General features: G+C 39.9%; 1 protein-coding gene across 1 annotated transcript in view; it reads left to right on the top strand.

Moving 5' to 3' along the window:
* Positions 1-26311, top strand: part of LOC144595762 (low-density lipoprotein receptor-related protein 1-like) — a 1259652-nt gene that overhangs the window by 1145886 nt on the left and 87455 nt on the right. The window contains exon 68 of the mRNA XM_078403382.1: positions 25277-25393. Coding sequence (XP_078259508.1) covers positions 25277-25393 — 117 coding nt within the window. The remainder of the gene's footprint in view (positions 1-25276; positions 25394-26311) is intronic.

Raw genomic sequence — 26311 nt, forward strand, 5'->3', positions numbered from 1 at the left:
CGAACCTGAAAAACTCTGTTTATTCCTGCAATTCATCACCAATGCCGATACACCCCAATCCTTTGATTCCTTATTTGGTGATATAAACTTTGTTTGGCACTCATGCCTTTTACCTACCTTATAAATTACACCCCAAATAATCTGTATGGTATTTGTATAAAAATTAAAAAATTCTGGGTAAATATTTTTAGCATAATATCTAAAGTAACCAGCACACAATTGGACCCAGATCCAAAATTAATTATACTCGGAATATTAGAATTAAATCAAACATTTAGAACAATACAAAGAAACTTTATGGATTATAGTTTAATAACGGGAAAAAAATTAATTCTAAAATTTTGGAAAGGCCCTACGGTCCCCACAATCAAAATGTGGATTATAGAAATGACGGAGACCTTAAACGTGGAAAGAATCAGATTTTCCCTGTTGGACAAACAGGAATTATTCATTGGAATATGGTCTCCTTTTATTGATTACTTAAAGGGTCAGAATGGTTCAGCACAGGAACCTGACTAGCACTCGGACTAAAGAATGGATGAAATGCTATACTTTGAAATGTACGTATATATCTCGAATGAAGTTTTTGTTATTTTAATAAATTTTTCCATTCTTCTTTAACTAACTTTTTCCTTATCTTTATAATTTGTTTTTGTTTTTGTTTTTATTTTGCTTCTCTCTCTTTTCTTTCTTTACTTCATCTATTTCTTTAGTTCTATCTAGTTTAAAAAAAAAAAGGGGGCAAAAGGTATTGGAGACAATATAATAATAATTGACAATATTATCAATTTAAAAATGTATGACTGTAAAGATGTACCTATCTCCAATAAAAAATTTATCTCAAATAATCTGTATGGTATTTGTCGCACCTTGTTACCCTTTCATTAAGCTTTGTTGATGTTGCATAATTATGCCATAATTATCTTTGAGCCCTGATACCATGCACTTAATAATAAGTTGGTATTTCCCAACAAGTTTGTCTGGTTAACTTGCCTGCTATCTGCTGACATATTCAAAATCAATGCTTCCTTTCTTTCCTCGCTTCAAGTGCAGTCCATCACCTGGAATATTATCTGGTATTCCTACGAAGGACAAGGATTTTGTTATGTGGTAGTCAGGTGTGAAACATATGTGGATGGAGTCATAGAGTCATGCAGCGTGGAAACATGCCTTTCTTTCCCATGCTGACCATCTACGCTATGTACACAGTGTACACTCTACACTGCAAAATGTATTTTAATTTACAATCGGGAATGCACGATGAGGAATTTCCAAGCAGAAATAACTTTTTTTGTGCACAGTGAAAATTCTACTCAAACACAACCTAACCCATCTTCTCCATTGTTTCATGCAAATCCCATTGATTAATCTGTCAGTTATTAGTGGCACCATGTTTAGTGCAAAGCACTTAATGTATTTTTGTGGGTTTTGGTGGCAAAGTGGATTTTTAACCTGATCTCTAATCATTCAAACCATTCAACCTATATTCAGAAGGCCGTGAATCCTTCAACGACCGACCTTTAGTAACAGTAAGGGAAATTTTATAAAAAATCCTGGACCATGTTCAAATCCAGGTATATACTCAGTTTGAAACAGTCAATAATAGAGCTTTATTAAAGATACATGCTTTGCATTATATGCTGAAAAAAGAGTTGAGTAAGTTAATTATTTATTTTGCTGAGAATTATGGATCTATTTCTTGATAATTTTGATGGAGATTGGAAAACAGAATTAATAGCCCTTAAAGAAGGATAATAAATCAATTTTTGATTTCAAACAAAATGTGTGTATCTCAAATATTTTTAGTATTTCATATCTTTCCCTTGGGGGCTTTATGTTCCTTGATTCAAGTATCAGCATCGCATATGCTTTCAGAATCTATATTTTTTTATTTCTGAGGCTCAAATGTGTTTTTCATCAAATCTCTTGATAGTGAAATGCACCTGGCACTTTCCCAGAACTGGTGTCAGCCTTTATACCTGAAAACTTATCTTTACTGTCTTAATCTTCAAATAATAAAGTTGATCTTTTAATGTTCTTCTATTGTGTTTGGAAAGCCTGCAATCATTACCATAATTTCTGTCTGATTTGATTTCAATTCAGTGCACCCTCTTGAGCCTGGCTTATCTTTTTCAGGATTCGTATCTGTTTTATTTCCAAAGCACTTTATTATTGACACCATCAAAAGTATTGGAGATGATATGAGAGCCTAGTTAAAATTGAGCTGACTGTTAATCGAAAAGCGACTATGCATTTCCAATAAATGCCATGTTTATGTGCAGATTTAATCCTGAGTTTTGAATCCCCATCGTATGCTGGCCGACCAATTCGGTTCTGCCATTTACCTCATGGTGCTACCAGGTTGCTTTCAAAATTTCCATTCCCTTTAAGATCTTCCTGGGGACTCAGTTATACTGTTGATTAAATGTGCCCATATCCACTTAACATTTGTGATAATCATCGACACAATGTTAATTAAACTCTTCATTTTAGTGTCGTTGATGTGAATTATTCCTGAATGAGCCGAATTTAGTATTGCAATTATTATTTAATTCATTTCCCTCTCTATTTTCTTAGCTCCATCTCCTTATCTTGGCAGACACAAAATGCTGGAGTAACACAGCCGTTCAAGCAGCATCTCTGGAGAAAAGGCATAGGTGATGTTTCTGGTCGAAACCTTTCTTAAGTCTGAAGAAGGAATTCAACCTGAAATGTCACCTATTCCCGCTGAGTTACTCCAGTATTTTGTGTCTATTTTCAGTGTAAACCAGCATCTGTAGTTCTGCAGTTCCTTCCTACTCCTTATTTTGCTGTTCTCTCTTCCTTGTTATCACTTCATTTTAAGACAATTTGACCCAAATGCTGCTTTGGAACTTTATTACCTTCTCACATTATTAGATAATTGAGCAAGTCATTCACTAATATTTTCATGTTGCCTTTATTCCACACTTATTACCTGCGCATCAGCAAGAAAGTAGTGTTCAGTCCGAAGGTTGATGGAAATACAGGACCCAAGGTTGGATTCACAGTGATTCTTCACCATGAACTTCCTGCTCTGTGTTCAGAGGCTTGGCAAATATGTGCTGTACTTCAGACCACTGGTCTCCAGCAGTGCTGATAGCTATGAGCCTTGACAAAGTCCAACCCCCAGATTTACAGTCTGTCAACACTGCAAGAATTTTCTGAATCATTCCTCTTGCATTTAGAGACATCTAAAAACATTTTAAAAATAATTAAATACTTGATAAGTTAAAAATGTAGTTTGAAAACTGCACAGATAAATAATTAAAACATTCAACTGAAGTCCTATAGTCCTAAAATCCTCAACAGATTGTTATATGTTGCAAAATTGGTGCGAAAATCACCGGTGTCATTGCACCAAGATAGAGCTCCAGCAAAGGATTAGACAGTGGAACAAACCATTTGGGCATTCTGAATCTGTCAGAGGTTCAAGCTCTCCCATGGACATGCTTGGATGCCTTGGACTTACTTTCATTTAAATTAGTAATCGCCAGCAGTCTCTAATAGCACTGGATGGCGCAGTGGCGCAGCGATAGAACTACTACCTTACAGCGCCAGAGACCCGTGTTCGATCCTGACTACGGGTGCTCCTCTATATGGTGTTTGACCGCATGTGTTTTCTCCGAGATCTTCGATTTCCTCCCACACTCCAAAGACGTAGAGGTTTGTAGGTTAATTGGCTTGGTATAAATGTGAACAAATTGTCCCTAATGTGTGTAAGGTAGTGTTAATGTGTGGGGATTGCTGGTTGGTGTGGACTTGGTGGGCTGAAGGGCCTGTTTCCGTGCTGTATCTCTAAACCAAACTAAGCCGGATCTCGCCCAATGTACTCTGACCTCTGAAACAAAATGTGTGGGGTAGTGGTGCTCCAGATAATGCAGTTGTCTCGCAACTCCAGTGACTTGGTTTGATTTAGTGTTGTTGGTGTGGAGTTTGCATGCTCCTGCTGTAACCTCATGGGTTTCCTCCACATCCAAAAGACATGCCGATTGTCAAGCTAATTGACTCTTGTGAATTATCCCGCATGGAGCTGGCTGGTGGAAGAGTTAGTGGGTGTTAATATGCGAGATTAAGCTACTGAGAAAAGAATGGGAGGTGGGTCTGATTAGATCCTCTGAGAACCAGAATAGACTCAATCGGTTAAGCATCAATTTACATGAAATCATCTTATTATCCCACATTATCCCCCACATTCTACCACTCACCAACAAGCTAGAGGCAAATTTCAGTGACAATTAATCTGACACCTTTCATTAGGATGGGGGAAGAAATTGAATAACCCAAAATAAACACACAGTCAAAGGGAGAACATGGAAATACGACATGGACAACAATGGAGGCCAGGATAGAACCTGGGTTTCTGGAGCTAGGAGACAGTAGCTCTGTTAGCCGTGCCACTGTGCCACACATTATACATGTTATTGTGAATATTCTGCATCTATTCCACAATATTACACAGTCTTAGAGTTCAACCTTGGAGTCTATCATTCCTTCAGGAAAACTTTAAAAGTCTAGTGGTCAAGATGGGGAGACATACATCTAACCCCCTCACCCTGAACACAGGATCCCCCAGGGTTGCGTCCTTAGCCCCCTACTGTACTCCCTATACACACATGACTGTGTGGCCAGGTTCAGCTCCAACTCCATCATCAAGTTTGCTGATGACACTGTGGTGGTGGGCCTGATCTCTGATAACGATGAGAAGGACTACCGGGAGGAGGTGGCTGATTTGGTACTCTGGTGTCAGGACAACAGCCTCCTTTTGAACGTCACAAAAACTAGGGAGCTGATTGTGGACTTTAGAAGGGTTCAACATACGAGGACATACACGCCACTGGAGATAAATGGGATTACTGTGGATAGGGTGAGCAGCTTTAAATACCTGGGAGTCCACATCACAGAAGATCTGACATGGACAACACACATTGCCGCACTGTCAAGGCAAGGCAGCGCCTTTACCACCTCAGACAGCTGAGGAAATTCAGAGTCTCTCTGAGGATCCTTCAGTGCTTCTACTCTGGGGCTGTAGAAAGCATCTTGTCCGGCAACATCTCAATCTGGTTTGGGAACAGCTCTGCCCAGGACAGGAAGGCTCTGCGGAGAGTAGTGTGTTCGGCTGAACGCACTATGGGAACTAGACTCGCCCCCCTGCAGGACCTATACATCAGATGGTGCAGATCCAGAACCAGCAACATTATGGGGGACCCCAACCACCCCAGCAATGGACTGTTCCAGCTGCTACAGTCAGGCAAATGCCTCCGCTGTCACGCTGTGAAAACAGAGAGGATGAGATGGAGTTTCTTCCAACAGGCCATCAGGACTGTTAGCTCTTATATCACCAGGGACTAATTTACTGTATTCATTATTTTTTTTGTGTTGTGTCTTTAAAAAAAAAAAAATCTATTCTGTTTTGTAGTTTTAGCACTATCCACAGGCATTGCCACTTTCATTTCAGTGCACATCTTGTATGTGTATGTGACAAATAAAGTAGACTTGACTTGAAGGTGAGGAGTGAATAGAATTGAAATTCAACAGCTCTCAATGCCAGTTTTCCCAACATAGATGTCTACTCTGTGCATGACTCCTTTTTACTCTAGTGCTATTGTTGTACTCCTGTGAACTTCCTATTGATTGTTTCAGCTGGAATAATCTTTCTAGTTTCGAGTTATAATAACAACTAGGTTGATGAGCCAGTTTATATTTTTAGGAAAAAAAAATCTCCAGCATTTTGTGTCTACCTTCTGTTTATCTTTTTCATAATTTCAGTCGGAGAAAAACAATATATTTCACTTAAGAACCTTGGATTTTTTTCATTCTGGAACCTTCTAAAAGATTTGACATATACTGTATTTAGGAAATTCTTAAAGGAACAATTTATCTGATTGCCTGCTTGACATCTCATATTTCCGCTTAGAACAATAGACTTTTACCGAATTAACAATGGTTCAATGGTTTCTTTATTGCAGTGAAATATTTTTTTGTTTACAAATCAGTAGGACTATCACCAGACATAAGCACAATCCCCCAGTTGATACTGAATGTACAGAATAGCCCACCGAGTCCATATGTGAGAGGCGCCATTTAGGTGCCATTTCACAATCCCAGCTGCGGCTAGCCACGAAGGCGCGATGCAGCCGTCAGCTCCATTCTGGTCATCCCGCGAACCGTCTTCTGTCTCCTGGCATGGTCCTCTTCAGCTCTTGTTCCCCAGGGAGTGCCTCCCGCAGCAGACCTTGGGGCACAGAAGATAAGACACCCCGCTTCTGACCGAGCCTTTGGTCCAGCATCCAAGCTGTCGCCAACCCCTTCCATCCTCGTCTCTGATTCCGGTCTTCCATAGGTCGCAGAGGCGGGGCTCGCTGGGCTTCCCTATCTGGCAGGTTCCCGGTTTCATGGCGGGCGAGCCAGCCTTGCCTTTTGGGCATGGCGGCGACTTGTTGAGTTTCCCTCTCCAGTCAGGTTCCTGGTTCCGTGGCGTGTGAGCCAGACCTGCTGTTTGGGGCCGCGGCACAGCGGGAGACCTTCTTGCCACGCGTAACAGGCCTGGAGACCTAATTCATTGAGTTCAATCTGCACGCTCACATGAGTATTTCAAGTGACGTTAACTGGACACTTGTTAGAAGAAGAAAGTTTGAATGATTTCCCTTGCTTCTGTTAAAACCCTAAACAATAGCTGTGCAAGTGCTGAAATTGCATCAAGCTTTCATCCAGCTTTGACTGACCCAGCATTGGAAGATATTTAATGGGGACTATTTTCAAAATAATGTACTCTATAATAGCTCATGATGCACACAGGTTATCCCAAGATTAGAATCAGGATTTGTTCCTGAGAACTGTTTGTAAGCTGAATGGTTTGAAAATCGGAAATATGGCCATCCAGCAATATAATTGAATTAATCACATAAGCTAATCATAGGCAATGCAATGTGTAGTTAAACCAGTTAATTCAATATTTCTCAAGAATTTATTAAACTTGCTCATATCCACTTAACAATTGTGATAATCATTGACGCAACATTAATTAACCTGTTCAGATTTGTGTCTTTGATGTGAATTCCTGGACGAGCCAAATTTAGTGATTGCAATTATTATTTTGTTCAATTCCCATTCTATTTGCCCAGCTCCATCTCCCTGTTTTGGTAGACATAAAATACTGGAGTAACTCAGCGGGTCAGGCAGCATTTCTGGAGGAAATGAATAGGTGACGTTTTGAGTTGAAAGCTTTCTTCGGACTGAAGAACGGTTCCGACCCGAAACGTCACCTATTAATTTTCACAGGAGATGCTGCCTGACCCGTTGAGTTACTCCAACACTTTGTGCCTATGTTTAATTCAAATATTCAGTTGTTGTAGAGAACTAAGTTCCCATATGGTACAAGATGCCTGCAGCCCCACAGCAGCCAGCAAATCCATCCCGCTGGTCTCCCAGACACTCATTTGTATGTGTGCACTGTACATAAGTGCAGCATTTGTAACCTGGGAAGTACATGTACAAATAAGTCGAAAAATTGAATGCCCAATTTGACCAACATTTTTGGAAAATCAACAGCAGTCTAAACTCTGTGAGGGGCCTGTTTCATAATTATACACTCAGAAATGGGGTAGGTCACAGAGCAATGGTAAAAGGCTGAAGATTGGAAAACAATGCTGAATTTTGTTTTTTCATTTTCAGGCATTAGGGGACTGAGATTCACTATGATTTTGTTTTGATTCTTGCAAATAATCAGTTAATTTGGATGCCTGCTTCATTTCTTCTGTGTTTCCATGCTCTGTTTTTTTATTCCCCCTTTGCTCCTGGATAACGCTGACAATCTCTCTTCTTCTGACTTTCACATCTGTGATATCCAGATGTAATTGTATGTCATTGAACACCATTGTGCCTATATGGGCATCTCAATGCTCCTGCATATCTGATGCATGGAGGATGCAAAAGGAAAAATATGGAGGTTGGAAAACATGCAATAAGTAGTATATGCTCATTTTTAAATATAAGATCATATAGCACATGGTCTTGCATGAGAGAGTTTATGGAACAAATTCTATTTTATTTTCTTGGTTGAGATTTAGGTGTGCTACTTGGTTTTGACTCAAATCATATAAATCTGTACCCAAGCACATTTGTAGGATATTCCTTAAGTCCTTTTCATAAGTTCATTCTATCAATAGCACAAAGCACACATTGATGTAGACACAAGAACATACACAATTTGTAACACAGCTATCGTTTGTTAACCTATTTGATTGAGGCTAATATAGATATTTTTGCCACATTGTGAAATGTATAGGATATCAGTTGAGGCCAAAAGCATTAACACTTTGACAGTGTAAGTGGCAGTGCACCCATGGCAATTCCACTAACCTGCCGTGCAGCTAAATGACAAGTCCATTAATCTCTATAGCAGCCCATTGAATCCCAGAATAAATGACCAAACAGCCCAATTACAATAAGCTGAATTGAAACTCTCATTTACAATGGTGTTTGCATTAAGAGCATTGCAATCTAGAGTCTTAGTGGTGCATCTCTAAAGTGAGTTACACAAACCTATTTTATTGACCTTGGCAGATGTGGAGAGTATTTTCCACTGGCTTCATATGAAGTCCCAAGTGTTATGGTATGGAACTTATTGGTCATTAGCATTACAAACATTGATAGCGGAGTCAGGGGGTATGGGGAGAGGGCAGGAATGAGGTACTGATTGTGGATGATCAGCTATGATCACATTGAATGGCGGTGCTGGCTCAAAGGGCCGAATGGCCTACTCCTGCACCTATTGTCTATTGTCTATTGACTATTGTCAAACTACCAATATCATCATCTTGGTTTGGTTAGAATCAGTTTTAATAAAAACTGACCTCAAATGTAATAAAAACAAGTTCTTTGTTGGCGTATCTTGTATCTCATGTCACATCTTCATTGAATGCTGTGCCGTGATGTGGTTGGTGACACAATTCTGAGACCCATCTGCAGTCAACGTTTCATTGGGAAAAGTGTTGTACTGGTTGTAGTGTACCTTAGACCTGATGAAGCTTCTATTTTTAACCACCCATTCATGGAAAAGATTATGGAAACTGGACAATTCAGTTTCACTAAAATACATGCTTACAAGGTTATATGATTTCAGTGTCTTTTGCTGCTGCAAATGAAACACCAGCATCAACAATCACAGGAGCAAGAGAAGTGGCAGTTCTCGGAATAGGAATTGAATTAAGCAGCAACTCAGTACAGAATTCATTTTTTTGCTTTATACCCACTAGTCTGTAAGCAAATACATGATTCAAAGAGTGTTCTGGTCAGCAGCAATGTTCCTCTTGTGGAATACCGGCACAAAACTGTAGGGATGCTCAGTGCTGGCAATGCAGATTGTGATTCCTGCCTTGTGGGAGCTTCAGGTAAAAACTGTTGTGTATTCATGCCAATACACAAGAGTTGCAACTCATAGTTTTATTTGTACTTAAGCGGAGGTAACAATAAGTGCTATCGTCTTCACAGTCTGGTCGCGGTCTGCCTGGAAGGCAGCGACCGGCAGCGTACATAGTCAAGGTGGGAGTGAAGATCCGAACTGGATCGTGTGTGGAATGTGCAGCATGCATAGTGAATGTGATGCTATATATATATATAGTGAAGGTGAACTAGCATGCACAATCTACATCCTTCCTCTCAAGGAAAGAATACATAATAGAATAAAGATACAGTAGTCGCCGTGGCTCTTATAATATATATCACCGCTCATGTGCGACTAACATAAGTACAGGTAAACTGATATTGACAAAGGCAGTCCAAACGTAGCCCGTTGAATGTCACTCAAAGTTCAAGTGTTAGGCCTGGTACTTCACGGTCTTACTGGTCCAATTTCTGTGAAAAAATGAAATGTAAAAAATGAAATGCAAAAGGAAATCAGGAAATTACAGTTTTGTTCAAAATCTTTCACTTTTTGTATTGGCTTCCTCCATATGTCTGCCATGTAACTCACAGGCAATTTTTGATATATGCAGTGTTCTGCAGCACACAGCTTTGGATTATTCCAGGAGTTTTTATTTCTGTCAAAATGTTTTGTGCCATTCATTACCCCACTACAGCAAAATAGGTTGTCACAGCACCAGAAAGGCTTATTTCTGAATAGCAGGTGCTGGTGGCACAGTGGCACAGGCACTGCTGGTAGACCTAATGCCTCACAGCACCAGAAAATTGGATTCATTCCAGACCTTGGGTGCGGTCTGTGAAGTTTGCATGTTTTCCCTTTGACCACATGGGTTTGTAGATTGATTGGCTTCTACAAAAATGCACCTAGTATGTAGGGAAGTGGGTGTGTAAATATGGTAACATTGAATAGGTATGAATGGTTGAACCCTTCTGTCAGTGGATCATCAACTTCCTGACAGACAGGAAACAGCATGTGAGGCTGGGAAAGCAGATCTCGGACCCGCAGACCCTCAGCATAGGAGCATCGCAAGGCTGCGTACTCTCCCCTCTCCTTTAATCTTTCTACACCAATGACTGCACCTCCACAGACTCCTCTGTCAAGCTTCTCAAGTTTGTGGATGACACAACCCTGATTGGATTGATCCTGGATGGGGAGGAATCTGCCTATAGACAGGAAGTGACGCAGCTGGCATCCTGGTGCCTTCATAACAACCTGGTGCTCAATGCTTTTAAGACAGTGGAACTGATTGTAGACTTTAGGAGAGCTCCCCCTCCCTTCCCCCCACTCACCATCAACAACACCACAGTCACATCTGTGGAGTTAGTTAAGTTCCTTGGAACCATCATCTCCAAGGACCTTAAATGGGGGGCCACCATCGACTCCACAGTCAAAAAGGCCCAACAGAGGATGTGCTTCCTGCGGAAGCTGAGGAAACACTATCTGCCACAGGCAATGATGGTCCAATTCTATACTGCCATCGTAGAGTCTGTCCTCACCTTCTCCATCATGGTCTGGTTTGGTTCAGCCGCCAAGCACGACTTCCGGAGGCTGCAACGAATTGTTCGATCAGCTGAGAAGGTTGTTGACTGCAAACTTCCCCCCATTGACGAATTTTACACTGCAAGGGCCAGGAAGCGAGCGGGCAAGATCATCTTTGACCCCTCTCACCCTGGCCACAAACTCTTTGAAGCACTTCCTTCTGGAAGGCGACTCTGGACTGTCAAAGCCGCCACAGCTAGACATAAAAACAGCTATTTTTCCGCAAGCAGTAGCTCTACTCAATAAGCAAAGGTCCGTAGTCTCTTTTTGTTTTGGTTTATTTCACTCACATGTTTAAACTATAATGTTGTATTGTTAATGTTTTATGCTTTATTCTTAATTGTTTAATATATGATCGTGTGTTCACTTGCGAGCGGAGCACCAAGGCACATTACTTGTATGTGAACATACTTAGCCAATAAACTTATTCATTCATTCATTTATTAATTCATTCATTCATTCATTCGTTCATTCAGTGGTTGTCCAATGGCTGCAATGGACTTGATGGGCCAAAGGGCCTGTGGCCCCATTGTATTGTTCAATTAATCAATCAAAACCTGAATATATGTTGGAGACTTTTTTGCTCCCTGATGCCTCTTCAGAGCTCTACAAGACTGAGACATTCTCATGACTAGATTCTTCGTGACTTCATTAGTCAACCACACAGTGACTGTTTAACATGTCTCTGCAGATGTTGAGAAAATTCTCGGCATCAGTGTGTTGCAGCGGAGTTGTAACATCTGCACACAGGAACATCAAATTACAGATTTTGTGGAACAGTATCCATTCAGAATTAGAAATGTATTTGAAGAGGTGAATGTGACTAAAGCAAAGGGGGGAAGCTGCCCATTCTAATTACAATAATTGCAATGCAAGCACAAACATTTACATTGGTGCTAACTGATCCACCACCAAGCATCAATTGTTGACTGATCACCATTGCCTGCTCAAACGGCAAAGAAAGTTCAATCTCCATTTTCCATTTGAGGACACATGTACTGAATGATCCCTGAACACCCCAGATACTTGGCAGGCTTTGCTGAGGTGGACCACTGTACAAGGGTACAGGCAAGCTAATTTACCTAAGCCTTGCCAGAAAATCTTTCCCAACACAATCAAGCAGCTTAATTAATGTTTGACTGGGCCATTGGGACTTGAAGGGAAAGGAAAATAAATTCCCATGCTCAGATTTAGGCTGAGACCACAAGGCAACCAACAGTTTGATCCGTTTTCTGTTGTTTTTGAAGCAAATACATTTCTACTACTAAAGGTTAGTTTAATTTATTATTGCCACGTGTACCGAGGTACAGTGAAAAGCTTATGTTTGTGTGCTATCCAGTCGAAGAAAAGACTATACAAGAATATTATCAAGCCATCCACAGTACATAGATAAAGGGTACAACATTTAGTGCAAAGATATAACATTGAAATCCAATTAAGGATAGTTCAAAGGTCTCTTAATGAGGTAGGTAGGAGATCAGGTCTGCACCCGAGCTGATGAATCCTAATCTTGGTTGCTGGCTCTGTAGTTTGCAAGTTCTTCCTGTGACTTGGATCACAGGGGTTTCTTCCGTGTGCCTCCCACATCATAAAGACGTGCAGGTTGGTTGGTTAATTGGCCACTGTAAATTACCCCTAGTCTGTATGTGACTGGTAGAATCTCGGAACAGTTGATGATGATGATCCGATTGGGCGGCACAACAGTAGGCTTGTTGCCTTTTAGTGCTTACAGCGCCAGAGGCCTGGGTTTGTGCCTGGCTGCGGTTGCTTGTCTGTATGGAGTTTGACCATTCTCCCCATGACCTGCGTGGGTTTTCTCCAAGAACTTTGGTTTCCTCCCACACTCCAAAGATGTACAGCTTTGTAGGTTAATTGCTTGGTATAAATGTAATAAATTGTCCCGAGTGAAGGATAGTGTTAATGTGTGGGGGTTGCTGGTCGGTGCAGCCTCGGTGGGCCAAAGGGCCTGTTTCCCCAGTGTCTCTAAACTAAACTAAACCAAATTAAACCTCTATTAGGTATAAAAAGACATGTTGAATAAAACACTCTGAACCAAGTACATGTGAATAGTATGACTTAATCTTCATTAACACTCAAGCCAATTAAGCATGCATGCAAACCTTTGACTTTTAATAACCTCATTTGCTCAACAATTCCAACTTATCACTTCTTAAAGTAAATCACAAAACTCATGACTTGGACTCAGATATCACCCATATGAATGAATTGGCCAGATTCACTCTGTTGGTAGGAGGTAGTCTTCTCTGAGTTTCAAAGTAAGGTCCCTCCTTCTTGGGATGGTTGTTTCCGGGTTGTCACTCCCTAGAACTTGGACCGCCCTTTTATACAGATTTTTCCTTCGATCTTCGAAAGAAAGCCTTTGCACTAACTGTAGATTACCATATTAGATCACCTCACTTATTATGCATGCTGCACATTCCACTTCTGTTGTTGGAATCAAACCCATAGGAGTCACAACTCTTCTTTGTTCTCCTGGTCCCTGCATTTCTCTCTGCTCTCTTGAGCTAGCAGCATAATCCCAAAGCTTGTCGGGATACTTGATATAAAGTCTCTACCTATAATTCAAATGTAGGGAGAATGGAAAATTCTCCCTACATTTAGAAGGATGAGAGGAGATCTTATCGAAACGTACAAGATAATTAGGGGATTGGACACGTTAGAGGCAGGAAACATGTTCCCAATGTTGGGGGAGTCCAGAACAAGGGGCCACAGTTTAAGAATAACGGTAGGCCATTTAGAACTGAGATGAGGAAAAACTTTTTCAGTCAGAGAGTTGTGAATCTGTGGAATTCTCTGCCTCAGAGGGCAGTGGAGGCCAATTCTCTGAATGCATTCAAGAGAGAGCTAGATAGAGCTCTTAAGGATAGCTGAGTCAGGGGGTACGGGGAGAAGGCAGGAACGGGGTACTGATTGAGAATGATCAGCCATGATCACATTGAATGGCGATGCTGGCTCAAAGGGCCGAATGGCCTCCTCCTGCACCTATTGTCTATTGTCTATTGTCTAAAATCTTGGATTCGCGTAATGGGTGGTGGATGTTCAGTGCGAACTCCATAGGCTGACCGGCCTGACTCCACTCTATGACTCTATCTTCTTTCGTATGTCAACTACAACAATCAAAACTGGCAATTGGTGCTTCAGAGTACCGTAGTTGATGCTTTGCTGCAAATTTTGCCAGTTCTGTAGAACTACCCAGGGTGGACGACGAGGACGTAAAGCAGCTCCCACCCCTATGACTCAATGAAGGGCCTAGATTCTGTGCCCACATTACTGAACTGGGATTTTGAAATTGCAACCTAATTCTGGAGTTGAGAGAACTCTGCCAGTCTTTGACCAGCCTTTCTTTCATGAGGAAAGTGTCAGTCAATTGAACCAACAGTAACAAAATGCATTTTACAAATTAAGCCAAACTAGGTTTTGGTAGCACAGAAACCTGCTTTGGGCGGCACGGTAGCGCAGCGGTAGAGTTGCTGCTTTACAGCGAATGCAACGCCGGAGACTCAGGTTCGATCCTGACTATGGGTGCTGTACTGTAAGGAGTTTGTACGTTCTCCCCGTGACCTGCGTGGGTTTTCTCCGAGATCTTCGGTTTCCTCCCACACTCCAAAGACGTACAGGTATGTAGGTAAATAGGTGGGTAAATGTAAAAATTGTCCCTAGTGTGTAGGATAGTGTTAATAGTGTTAGTGTGCGGGGATCGCTGGGCGGCGCGGACTTGGTGGGCCGAAAAGGCCTGTTTCCGCGCTGTATATATATGATATGATATATGATATGAAAGGTGCTTTACCGGTTTCAACAGAAACTTCTAGTGCTCTGTTTGCTTTGAACATTAGGGAATGCCAAGGGAATATGTACCCTTGTACATTAGGGAATACCGCAAACCAAGCCATCACAGAATGTAGTAACCCTATTTTGATTAAATTGATGGAATTATTGTTTGAAAAGTTGTCAGTTCTCAAAACATTCCTGATCTGGAACAAATTTTGTGATCAGTAATGGTTTCTAATGAACCAAATTGAATCTTTCATCCCATCAGTCTGCTCTATTTACGCTGCTTGAGAAGGAACACATGATTGACCCTGGAAATGCGATAACAACTTTGCAAAATACTGGGGATCCATATCTTGTCTATCTTCTATGTCAGTCATGTAATACAAAATTGTTCACTCGAAAGTTAATAGGACTAATATGCAACCTATTACTGAAGCATAAAATTGATGGTGCAGGGTGGGCAATCTCTACTGAAGCCGCTAGATGTTCTTTTCCATTAAATCATTGGATCTGCAATATCAATTTTACATTCTAACATAACCCCCATTTGATTTTATCATTAAGCAACACCACTGAATGAATAAGAGGAAATGATGTTCAGGTCCTGCAGGAAAATTAACCCCCCTGCCAGTTCCCTGCCTTGAAATATGCAATGATATTTACCCAAAACTTGGCGTTAAAGATACCCATTCAGTACTACAGATGAAAAAGGTCCACCCCATGAATAAAACTTCTCTTCACTCCACAAGTTTTTCAACGAAACCCAGATTCAGAACAAGCTTCCTTAACAGTCCAGATTAGATAAGATATTTTACGTAAGGATTTACCTAAAAAATTTAGTAGTTTGGCTGGCTAACTAACTAGATGCATAAAGGACCACAACATGGATGACTAACTGGGGAAATAATCCAGCAGGTGGAATGTGTATTATCTCCGAGGCAGATGGTTGAGAGGAATAAACACAATATGGGATAAAAGTAACTAAACCCTTGTTGATCAGGATAATGTGCTCCAGGCTTTTGAAGTATTTTTACAAATTAGTACTGGATTTGGATGTACACCTTGGATTGGAAAAAGTTTAGAGCATATGTTAATCTGCAGAGAGGTGAGGTCCACTCATTCCTGTAAATAGCAGTACTTCATGTGAAGCTCCATAAAGATTGGGCTTTGACTGAATATTTGTTTGTTAAAGAAGCCATAAATTTAATTATGTTCCCAAATCATTATAGATTTAAGCTCAGAAATTGTGACACCAAAACATTTGTGTGGAGAACATTGAAATAAGGTTGTAAGTGATAGGAGTAGAATTAGGCCATTCAACCCATCAGGTCTACTCCGCCATTCAATCATGGCCGATCTATCTCTCCCTCCTAATCCCATTCTCCTTCATTCTCCCCATAACCTCTGACACCTAGATGATCAAAGATCTAAAAATATCCACAAACTTGACCTCCACAGAATTCCACAGATTCCCCACCCTCTGACTAAAGAAATTTCTCCTCCTTCCTAAAAGAATGTCCTTTAATTCTGAGATTATTACCTACAGACTCTCCCACTAGTAGAAATATCCTATCCACGTCCACTCAATCCAAGCCTTTCACTATTCTGTATGATTTCATGAGGTCCTCCTTCATTCTTCTAAACTCCAGCGAGTACAGGCTCAGTGCCGACAAACGCTCATCATAGGTTAATCTACTCATTCCTGGGATCATTCTTGTTATCCTCCTCTGGATCCTCTCCAGAGTCAACACTTCTTCAGATATGGTGTCTAAAATTGCTCACGATATTCCAAATGCAGCTTTACCTGTGCCCTATAGAACCTCAGCACAACATCCCTGTTCATGTATACAAGCCCTCTTGAAATACATACCAGCATTGAGGGTGCTTTCTTTGACCGATTTGACTTGCAGATTAACGTTTTGGTAATCCAGCACTCCCAAGTCCCTTTGCATCTCCGATTTCTGGATTCTTTCCCCATTTAGAAAATAGTCTATGCCTTTTTTCCTACTACCAAAATGCATGACTCCACATTTTGCTACATCATATTCCATCTGCCACTTCTCTGCCCACTCTCCCAACCTGTCCAAGTCCTTCTGCAGGGTCCCTGGTTTCTCTACATTACCTGCCCTTCCACCTATTTCCGTATCATCTGCAAAATTGGCCCACAAAGCCTTCGATCCCCTCGTCAAAATCATTAATATACAACGTGAAAAGTAGTGGCCCCAGCACCAAGCCCTGCAGAAGTCAGTGCCCTAGTCATTGAATGCACCATTTCCATGCATATGAGAAGACCTAAGGTATGGAAGCAGTGCAGGGATTCTTCTCCTTGGGTAATGTTGAAAAAAGAAACATGACCTTTGAAGGAGGATTGATAGTGGTAATTTTAATGATATGACTGAAGACAGGGTGCAGAACAAGGCACAACAAAAAAAGACAATGATATCAAAAGGCAATGATATCAATGATATCAAACTAATTTCAAACAGATGACAGAAAGATCATTTTCATTAAAAATTACTTTCGATCATGTGTGGAAACACCGAATCTTTAAATCTTTCAAGAAACGATTAGTGATTTTGATGGTGAGGATGGGATGGTTGTCCTTGTGATGCAAAAATGCTTTTCTGAATGAATGAGGTAATATGGATGAAACAAACAATTGTAATATTCTGTTACATACATAGTCTCTGAAAGAGAATTGAGATTGATGCAAATATCTAGAGCTCACTTTCCAAGATGCACCAATCTTGTGCAAAATGTGCAAAAAATTGTATCTGATGTTATGGCTTCCCATTCAAACGTATTGAATACAACAAAATATTGATGTATGAAGACTAATCTCACATAAAAAAAGTTCACCCATGTCCTTTCCAGTCGAAATAGCGTATCGCTTGAATTCTGATGAGAATTTAACTACCACTGGGCATTCAGTTTTCCAATAAGTATGGAATATTTTTTCCAACTTCCATGACCTTGCTTCGAATCGAGAGTTGCATTGATTTAAACGGGATATTTTGGCCTGCAGATCAGGAGTCTCTTTCTTTAAACCATATAATTATTTTCAGAATTTGTTTTTATTTAACTATTTAGTTCATTTTAGAAAAAGGCAGGACTCTTCCTCAAGCTTTGCCTTCTCTCAGCGGCATTGTGCAAGAAAGAGTCGTTGAAACCCCCACCCACATCTCAGTCTTAAATCTGATCTATTCTGTAGACTTAAGAGCCTGTACAGTGAGCAACGCAAGTCTGTAATTTGGAAGGATGAGAGGAGATATTATAGAAACATATAAAATTATTAAGGGATTGGACACGCTAGATGCAGGAAACATGTTCCCGATGTTGGGGGAGTCCAGAACAGGGGGCCACGGTTTAAGAATAAGGGGAGGCCATTTAGAACTGAGACGAGGAAAAACTTTTTCACGCAGAGAGTTGTGAATTTGTGGAATTCTCTGCCTCAGAGGGCAGTGGAGGCCAATTCTCTGAATCATTCAAGAGAGAGCTAGATAGAGCTCTTAAGGATAGCGGACCCAACCAATCTCATATAATAACGCATCCTTATCTGCAATCTCTACTACCTGGAGGGACTAAGGTGGCAGGCACATGGGCATTCTATCACTTGCAAAATCCTCTTCAAGCTGCCGTTCTTTCAATGTCGGTCTAAACCCTGGAACATTTTTAGGTCATCTAAATCTTTCTGTTAGCATTCTGACACCGTACCCATGCCCAATCGTTACCCCTTTGAACACTGATTTACATTTATTCCTTATTGTGCAAAGTCTCAATTTGTAATTCTCACCTTTATTTTCATATCCTTTTGTGCCTCCCTCTCCCTATCCCGAAGGTTTCTCCAACTCAGCAGCATACTTAGCTAACTTGTTCTTCCAATTCTGGCATCTTGCCGAATGGAGGACCCGGCATGGGGGGACCGCCTTGTGGGAGGGGGAAGAACAATGAACAATGGAGCACCCGGTGTGGGGAAGGCGGAGGGGAGAACAAAGGAGCTGGCAGCGGTACTTTGTAACTTTATCAGCGCCATATGTGGCGACTATTTGCCTACCTTAGGTATGCAAACAAGGAATTTCACTGCCTTGTCATATGTGACAATAAAGTATTCCATCCATGGAATTGCCCCCTTAAACATCTCTAGTCTTTTGCCTTTTATTCTTTTGCATGGAACTGCATTGCAACGTTAGATGTAATATTCTGTTTAGTTTGGATCTTTCCATCTAAGGAAGGATCAACTTAAGATGGATGGAGTACGATGAACATGCAATCGATTATATTCTGGGTTTGAGGTCAAATGGTTGACTGTCAAATGTCTATGTTATGATGGGTCTATGTTATCTGGAATATATGGAAAATAAGAGGTAATTTTCAAGAAACTTAAAATACTCAAGGCATTTGATAGAGTACATTGGGGATAAAGTTTGTCTTGTAAGATAGTAAGATCAAGTGATTTAGAAATAAAGACTAGTCAGATTTTAAATTAAAGATTGGTCATTCAGAGCATAGTAGAAGAGAATTTTTGTTTCTGACTTAATATCAAGAGTGTCAAAAGATATTAGGAGTAGTGCAGCAAGGGATGTTGAAATAGATCAGCCATGATCTTACTGAATGGCAAAGCAAACAAAATGGCTTACTCCTGCTTCCATCTCTTATGTTTTTATGTTCCTCCTTTCAAATGACCTATTAAACCTGTATCTTTCACCAAGCTGGTGGTCTTATATGCCCTATTTTCACCTTCTGTGACTGCAGCAAGTTTTATTTGACTAAACATTTATGAACCTCCTGGGAAAAACAATTTTACTATATGTTCTTGTTATGTTTAATCAAAGTTTAGATGCTTGAAACTGCAATGAACTGTCAGAAACATAATGTGTAGGAAGAAACTGCAGATGCCGGTTCAAACTGAAGATAGACACAAAAAGCCAGAGTAACTCAGCAGGACAGGCAGCATCTCTAGCGAGAAGGAATGGGTAATATTTTGGGTAGAGAAGAAGTGTCTCAACCCGAAACGTCATCCATTCCTTCTCTCCAGAGATGCTGCCTGTCCCACTGAGCTACTCCAGCTTTCTGTGACAGAAACATCATTCTGAATTCTTACTATTTGCAATGTAATTCATGGAGCTTTTTGTATCAGTTTGACTTTAATTAGTTCTGATCATTGGCCCGATAGATACATTTCACATAATCAAATATTTGCCTTGTCATACAGCAGCATCTTTGCAGTCAGTGACACACTTGCAAATCATAATAATTGGCCAGTAGTTGCATTGGCTTCCTTCAACATTTAAATGATTGTGAAGTTCATCTTCTTACATGAAAAGATTTAGGATTAGCGTCAAATTTAGGATAACGTCTTCACTGCTTTTATCAAAAAAGTGAATTCTAACTAAATCATTTTTTCACGTTCAGATATTTTTCTCTTCAGAAAGCTCACTGTAATTTAGTTTTGGATGAGCATGAATCTTTATCTGAACTCCCGATATTGTGATTTAATTTTAATTCTAATCAGCCCAGTTGTTTGATGAAAAAAAAGCAATTTAAAAATCCTCAGTGGCAGATGTTTTGCCCTATATCCATTTGGAAATATAAATATAAGTAATGGTCAGAATTGCATAAATTTTCTGCATTGAATTTTTGCTTGGATCCACTCAAACTTATTTGCATACTTGCAGAAGTAAAATAATCCAGGAGCCTGCCTTTTTTATAAAATATTCTTTGATAAGATACCTTTTGCATTAAATACATTCATAAAATGTGTGGGTGTGATATGTGTGGGTTTATCAGAAAAATAAGCAACTTCAAAACAAGTCTCTTGGACAAAACCTGTAAATAATTACCATTTGGACTGCCCTAATCATGGCATTCAAATTGGAAAACCACATCCAGATGACCCTCAAATATTCTCTTCACTATTGCCTGCAGATAGGCCATAATTGGGAGACCTGTCCTACAGACAGACATAAATGTTCCTGTCAGTAGATTAAATGGCTACTGTAAATCTCCCCTCGTGCAAGTGTCTGATAGGGTGAATTACGGGTGGCTAAGGAGCTGTAGAAACAAGAAACTGCAGATGCTGGTTTACAAAAAAAGACGCAAGATGCTGCAGTAACTCAGCAGGTAAGGAAGCATCCAGAAAACATGGCTAGGTGACGTTTCGGGTCAGGGGCCTTCTTCAGACTCTAAAGGAGGGTCTCTGAAGAAGGGCCCTGACCCAAAATATCACCTATCCATATTATCCCGGCATGCTGTCTGACTGAGCTATTCCAAACACTTTGTATCTTTTTTTGTGGGTAGGGAGTTAATGGGTATATGGGAAAGAATAGTATACAGGGAAGTAAGTGAGGGATATGGAATTTCTCAGTGAATCAGCATTTAGTTGATGTGCTGAATGACTTTCTTTTATCTCAGAAAGAAACATGGACACAAAACACATGTAAAAAATACTATTCAGAAAAAATAAATCTACATTGGATGTTTTACAATGTATAGAAGTAAACTGGATTTATCTAGGATTTCTTGACGTAGCACTACATCATCAGAGGGCGCTATCTGTTGACAATCATTGTGCACCTGTATTATTTTGATTGTGTCAGTGAGTTCCATCAATCTTGGTCCTATTGGCATATATCTTGTCAGCTGCCAGTAGACGAAGATGCCTTGAGAATTTTTATACCAGGTATCTCGGCCTAGAATGTACGGTTGATTATCAGCAGCATGTTATGATTTAATTTAGATGATTATTACAGTTTAAGTTTTAGAGATACTGAACTAGAAATTTCACACACAATGGTTCTATATGTAATTTGTGTACATGATACATAAGTATCTGCATGATAACACGAATGCTGCCTGGATTAGGAGGTATTAGCTGTTGGGACCAGTTGGACAAACTTGGATTGTTTTCTCTGGAGTGTCAGAGGCTGAGGAGAGATCTGATAGAAGAAAATGAAATTATGAGAGGCATAAATAGGGTAGACAGTCAAAACCTTATTTTGATGATGAAAATATCAAAGACTCAAAGACATATCTTTAAGGTAAAAAGGGCAAAGATGTGCAGGGCATGTTTTTACACAGAGAGTGGTGGGTGCCTAGAATGTGCTGCAAGGAGTGGTGGTGGAGGCAGATATGATAATGGCAGTTGTGGCTTTTAGATGGGCACATGAATATGCAAGGAAGGAAGGGATATGAATAATATGCAGGCAGATGAGATTAGTTGAGATTAGTTGTTCGGCACTGATATTGTGGGCTGAAGGGCCTGTTCCTGTACTTTTTTTATGTAGAACCATTGAATTGTGTTTGTGCCCTCTGTTGTTATTTATTAACATTTCACGATGCCTTGGAAGAGATTATAGAACCTTTCTATTAAATTCTACTGAGCCTTGTTCAAAATTATCAGCCATTTTATTTGCAAGTCTGATAGTTTTTTTTCTACATTACTTGTTTTAGCCAGCCTCGCGGAAAAAAACCCAGTGCCTTGTCTCAGAATATTGGACATGAATGGATTAGTAAATACCAGTCAATAATCACAATCATTAAAGTTTTGTAGTATATGAATCTACAGTGCTTATAAAAACAGTGTCATTCATCGGTTTAGCATGAATTATTCACATGGTCATATATTTAACATGCAATTTGGATTATTGTTCATAGTCCCTTTCACAGAGCGTCAGCGATTGTTATGCAGTCTTGACTCCATCAAAAGGGACAATACAAGCAAGCAGTACCTATCTGGAAATATGAGTGCAACAGCAAAAATGCATTTACATCACAGATGTATTTAAGAATGACCTGCCCTGTGTATTTACAGAAGTATGACAACTTGTTATGAAGAGTAGTGTTACACTTGACAGTGTTGGTGATCATGAGATTACTGGTGTTTTATCTTGTGTCTGACAACAATAAATCTGCATTCAACCACTGTGTTTTCAAAGACAATTTCAGCAAAGGAAGTGCTCACAGAGGGCAGTTGTTTTTATTAAGTAAAATGGCGTTAGCAATTTCATTACTTGTTTTGCTACCTAGAGCAACTATCTTGCATTTTGGCACCATTGTTGATATTGGTATCAGGATGTACTCAAGATCTGTTCAGTTGGATAATTTCACAATTATATTCATCTCCATTCAACAACAACCTTTCCTTTTTCATCAACGTGCAAGTTAATAAAAATGTCACTGATAACTTCCCTCATTTCACTGGGACTGTTCACTGTTTCTCACTCCTTGCACATCACAACTGCACTGTGGCTTGTTGGTAACCGTTTTGTTGTAATAATTTTGATGTTAAATCATTAGTCAATTATGAATCAATTATGAATCATGTTACTGCCCGATTAGCAGTGACATGGAATTAATTCTCTATTACTATTCCATGGGTCAATTAATAAATTTTGTATTATAACTATCAGAAACTCTGAAGAGCGAAACACCAGTAGTCAGGCAACACAATAAACCATTTTTCTTTGCTTACTGAATTGTGAAATCCACTAAAATGGCTTGTGCTGCATCTGGAGAAAGGGATTATCTCATGAATAATTAACAACAAAAAAACAACTCAGTTGTGAAAATTCCTTGGCAACTGGAAGTGCAAGGATTGCTGAGAATGCATCAAATCGTACTATATTTCCATTAACTGATTTAATGATACTGATCACATCAACATTTTTTTGCAAAGAGAGAAAATGTGGAATCAATTGGATTTTCTTTCTGGAGCCTAGAAAGAATAAGTCAGAAGAAAGAATGTTAAATTATATGATAATGTTTTATTTACATAATAATGGAAATCTACCCATAACCGAATGCTATCCCACTAATGGTATGATGGGTGTGATGTAATTAATATTTGCCAATTTTAAATATATTTTAACTGCCTAGAGTGCTTTGTTTTTTTTGTTTGTAAAGGTTATCTGTAGGCCTCCACTGAGGTTAATTTGAATAGTTAATATTTTCATAGCAAAATATTTTCAACATAGGAGGACCACAGTCTAGGCTCCACCTGCTGCTGGATATTGAGTCTTGTGGGGACACCCCTCAAACAAAGAAAGGGATATCTCCCCAGGGGGGGCAAATGAGTGGCAAGGGAGTTTTGACAGCACTGGACCTGTACACGCTGGGGTTTAGAAGAATGGGGGGGGGGGGGGACCTCATTGAAACATACTGAATAGTGAAAGCCTGGGATAGAGTGGATTGGAGAGAATGTGTCCACTAGTAGGAGAGTCTAAGACTAGAGGTTATAGCCTCAGAATTAAAGGACATTCCTTTAGGAAGTTGAGGAGGAATTTCTTTAGTCGGAGGATGGTGAATCTGTGGAATTCTGTGTCACAGAAGGCTGTGGAGGCCGTCAATGGATATTTCAAAGACAGAAATAGATAGCTTCTTGATTTGTACGGGTGTCAGGGGTTATGGGAGGAAGGCAGGAGAATGGGGTTAGGAGGGAGACCTAGATCAGCCATGATTGAATGGTGGAGTAGACTCCTACAGGGATGAAATCCAAAGGCTGGCAGCATGATGTTCAGTGAACAATCTTGTCCTGAACTCCTCCAAAACAAAGAAACTTATAATAGACTACAGGAAAACCAGTGCAGAACACGACCCACTCTACATCAATGGGGTCTGTATGGAAAGGGTACCCGCTTTCAGGTTCCTGGGTACGCACATCGCAGAGGATCTTACCTGGTCTACCAACACCATTACCACAGTGAAGAAGGCACAGCAGAGACTCCACTTCCTGAGGATCCTCAGGAAGACCAACCTGCAGGAGAAGCTCATGATGTCCTTCTATCGCTGCTCCATCGAGAGTGTGCTGGCATACTGTATAACCACATGGTATGCCAGCTGCTCAGAAAAGGACAGGAAGGCCCTTCAGAGGGTCATCACGACGGCCCAGAAGATCATCGGCTGCTCACTGCCCTCCCTGGAGCACCTGTTCAGCCTACGCTGCCTCAGCAGAGCAGGCAAAATAATAAAAGACCCATCCCACCCCGGCCACCGTCTGTTTGTTCTTCTGCCCTCAGGTCGACGTTTCAGGTCGATCAAATCCCGAACAAACACTCAAGAACAGTTTTTACCCCAGGGCCATACGAGAACTGAACACTACTTTCTGCACTAGGTCACACTGTTAAAACTTTTGTATTTAATACATTTGTATTTATTTGTTTTGCATTTATTGCATATATGTTTTACTTTTCGTGTTACGCACTGTCAGGATTGCTATTTTTAATTTTGTTGTACCTGTTGCGACGACAATAAAGGTTTTATTATTATTATTATTATTATTATTGATGGACTGAGTGGCCTAATTCTGCTCCTATCACTTATGACCTTATGACTTTATGATAACACTGCTCGGTATGGCACTATTGAATGTTTAGGCACTGAGAATGAATGAGTTTTGGCACAGTTTTTGTTTTGTATATGTTTTTGGTTCAGAATACAGTTTATTTTTAGAATTAAAATTCAAAACATTAGAAAAAGAAACTTCTCCATGACTTAATTGTCTTTCAGATGAAAGAACTTGTGATCCATATCAATTTCGATGCAAAAATAATCGTTGTGTACCTGGCCACTGGCAGTGCGACTATGATAATGACTGTGGAGATAATTCTGACGAGGAATCATGCGGTACGTTGACCATTTGCTTTTCTATGTGAAAATGTTCGTAGTATTGACAGTGCTTGTAAAATTGGTCACTTATTATTCAATTGGCAAGACAACAAAATTGCTCTCAGATTCTATGCTGAATATGTTTCCTGGTTTTAAGCAAAATCACTCAAGTTAAAAGAAGAAGGAAATTACATTTTTCATTACAAAGATGCTTCGTAGATGGAGTGAATATACAAAGAGATGTCTTATTAAAGACTGGGTTCTATCCATTTTGTTACCCTGAGGGTCATTAATGTAATCATCACTTATTATCATAAATAAGTTTTATTTAGAAGAAAGAGTGAAATTGATTGGAAGTAAACATGTACATACTTGTGTATCTAAAAAATTATACTGTGTTAATAATCCCCTTTCATACCTATGAAATTTAGAATGTTTGCTGAACTCTAATCTACCCTCCAATCAAATGTTTGACTCTTTGACACTCCCAAAAATCTTTGTAAGTTTCTCTTTCATGTAATCAGGATCTTATTTCTGTTTTGCCAAATCTAGGTTCTTTGCTTTTTTTCCATTCACATAATGCAGGCAGTACTGTTAGGAGTAGCATATCTTGCCTATCCCTAGTTCCCCTTGAAAAGATGGTGATGACTGCTTTTTTAAACTGCTGCAGGCATTAGATTAAAATATTCACATGGAGTTATTAGATAGGGAGTTTCAGCATTTTGACCTGGACATGATTAAGAACTGACAATATATTTCCATTCTTGATCAGTTTAAAAGGGAAACACAGTTTGTGCCTGTTAACTTCATTCTCTGTGGTGTAGATCACATGTTTAGGAGATATTGTCAAAGCAGCCTTGAGGATTTTTATATCTCATTGGCCATAGAAATTACATCACAGTACACCAGTGGTGAAAAGAGTGAATGCCTCTAGTG

Source organism: Rhinoraja longicauda, chromosome 8 (assembly GCF_053455715.1).
Source record: "Rhinoraja longicauda isolate Sanriku21f chromosome 8, sRhiLon1.1, whole genome shotgun sequence".
Taxonomy (NCBI): domain Eukaryota; kingdom Metazoa; phylum Chordata; class Chondrichthyes; order Rajiformes; family Arhynchobatidae; genus Rhinoraja; species Rhinoraja longicauda.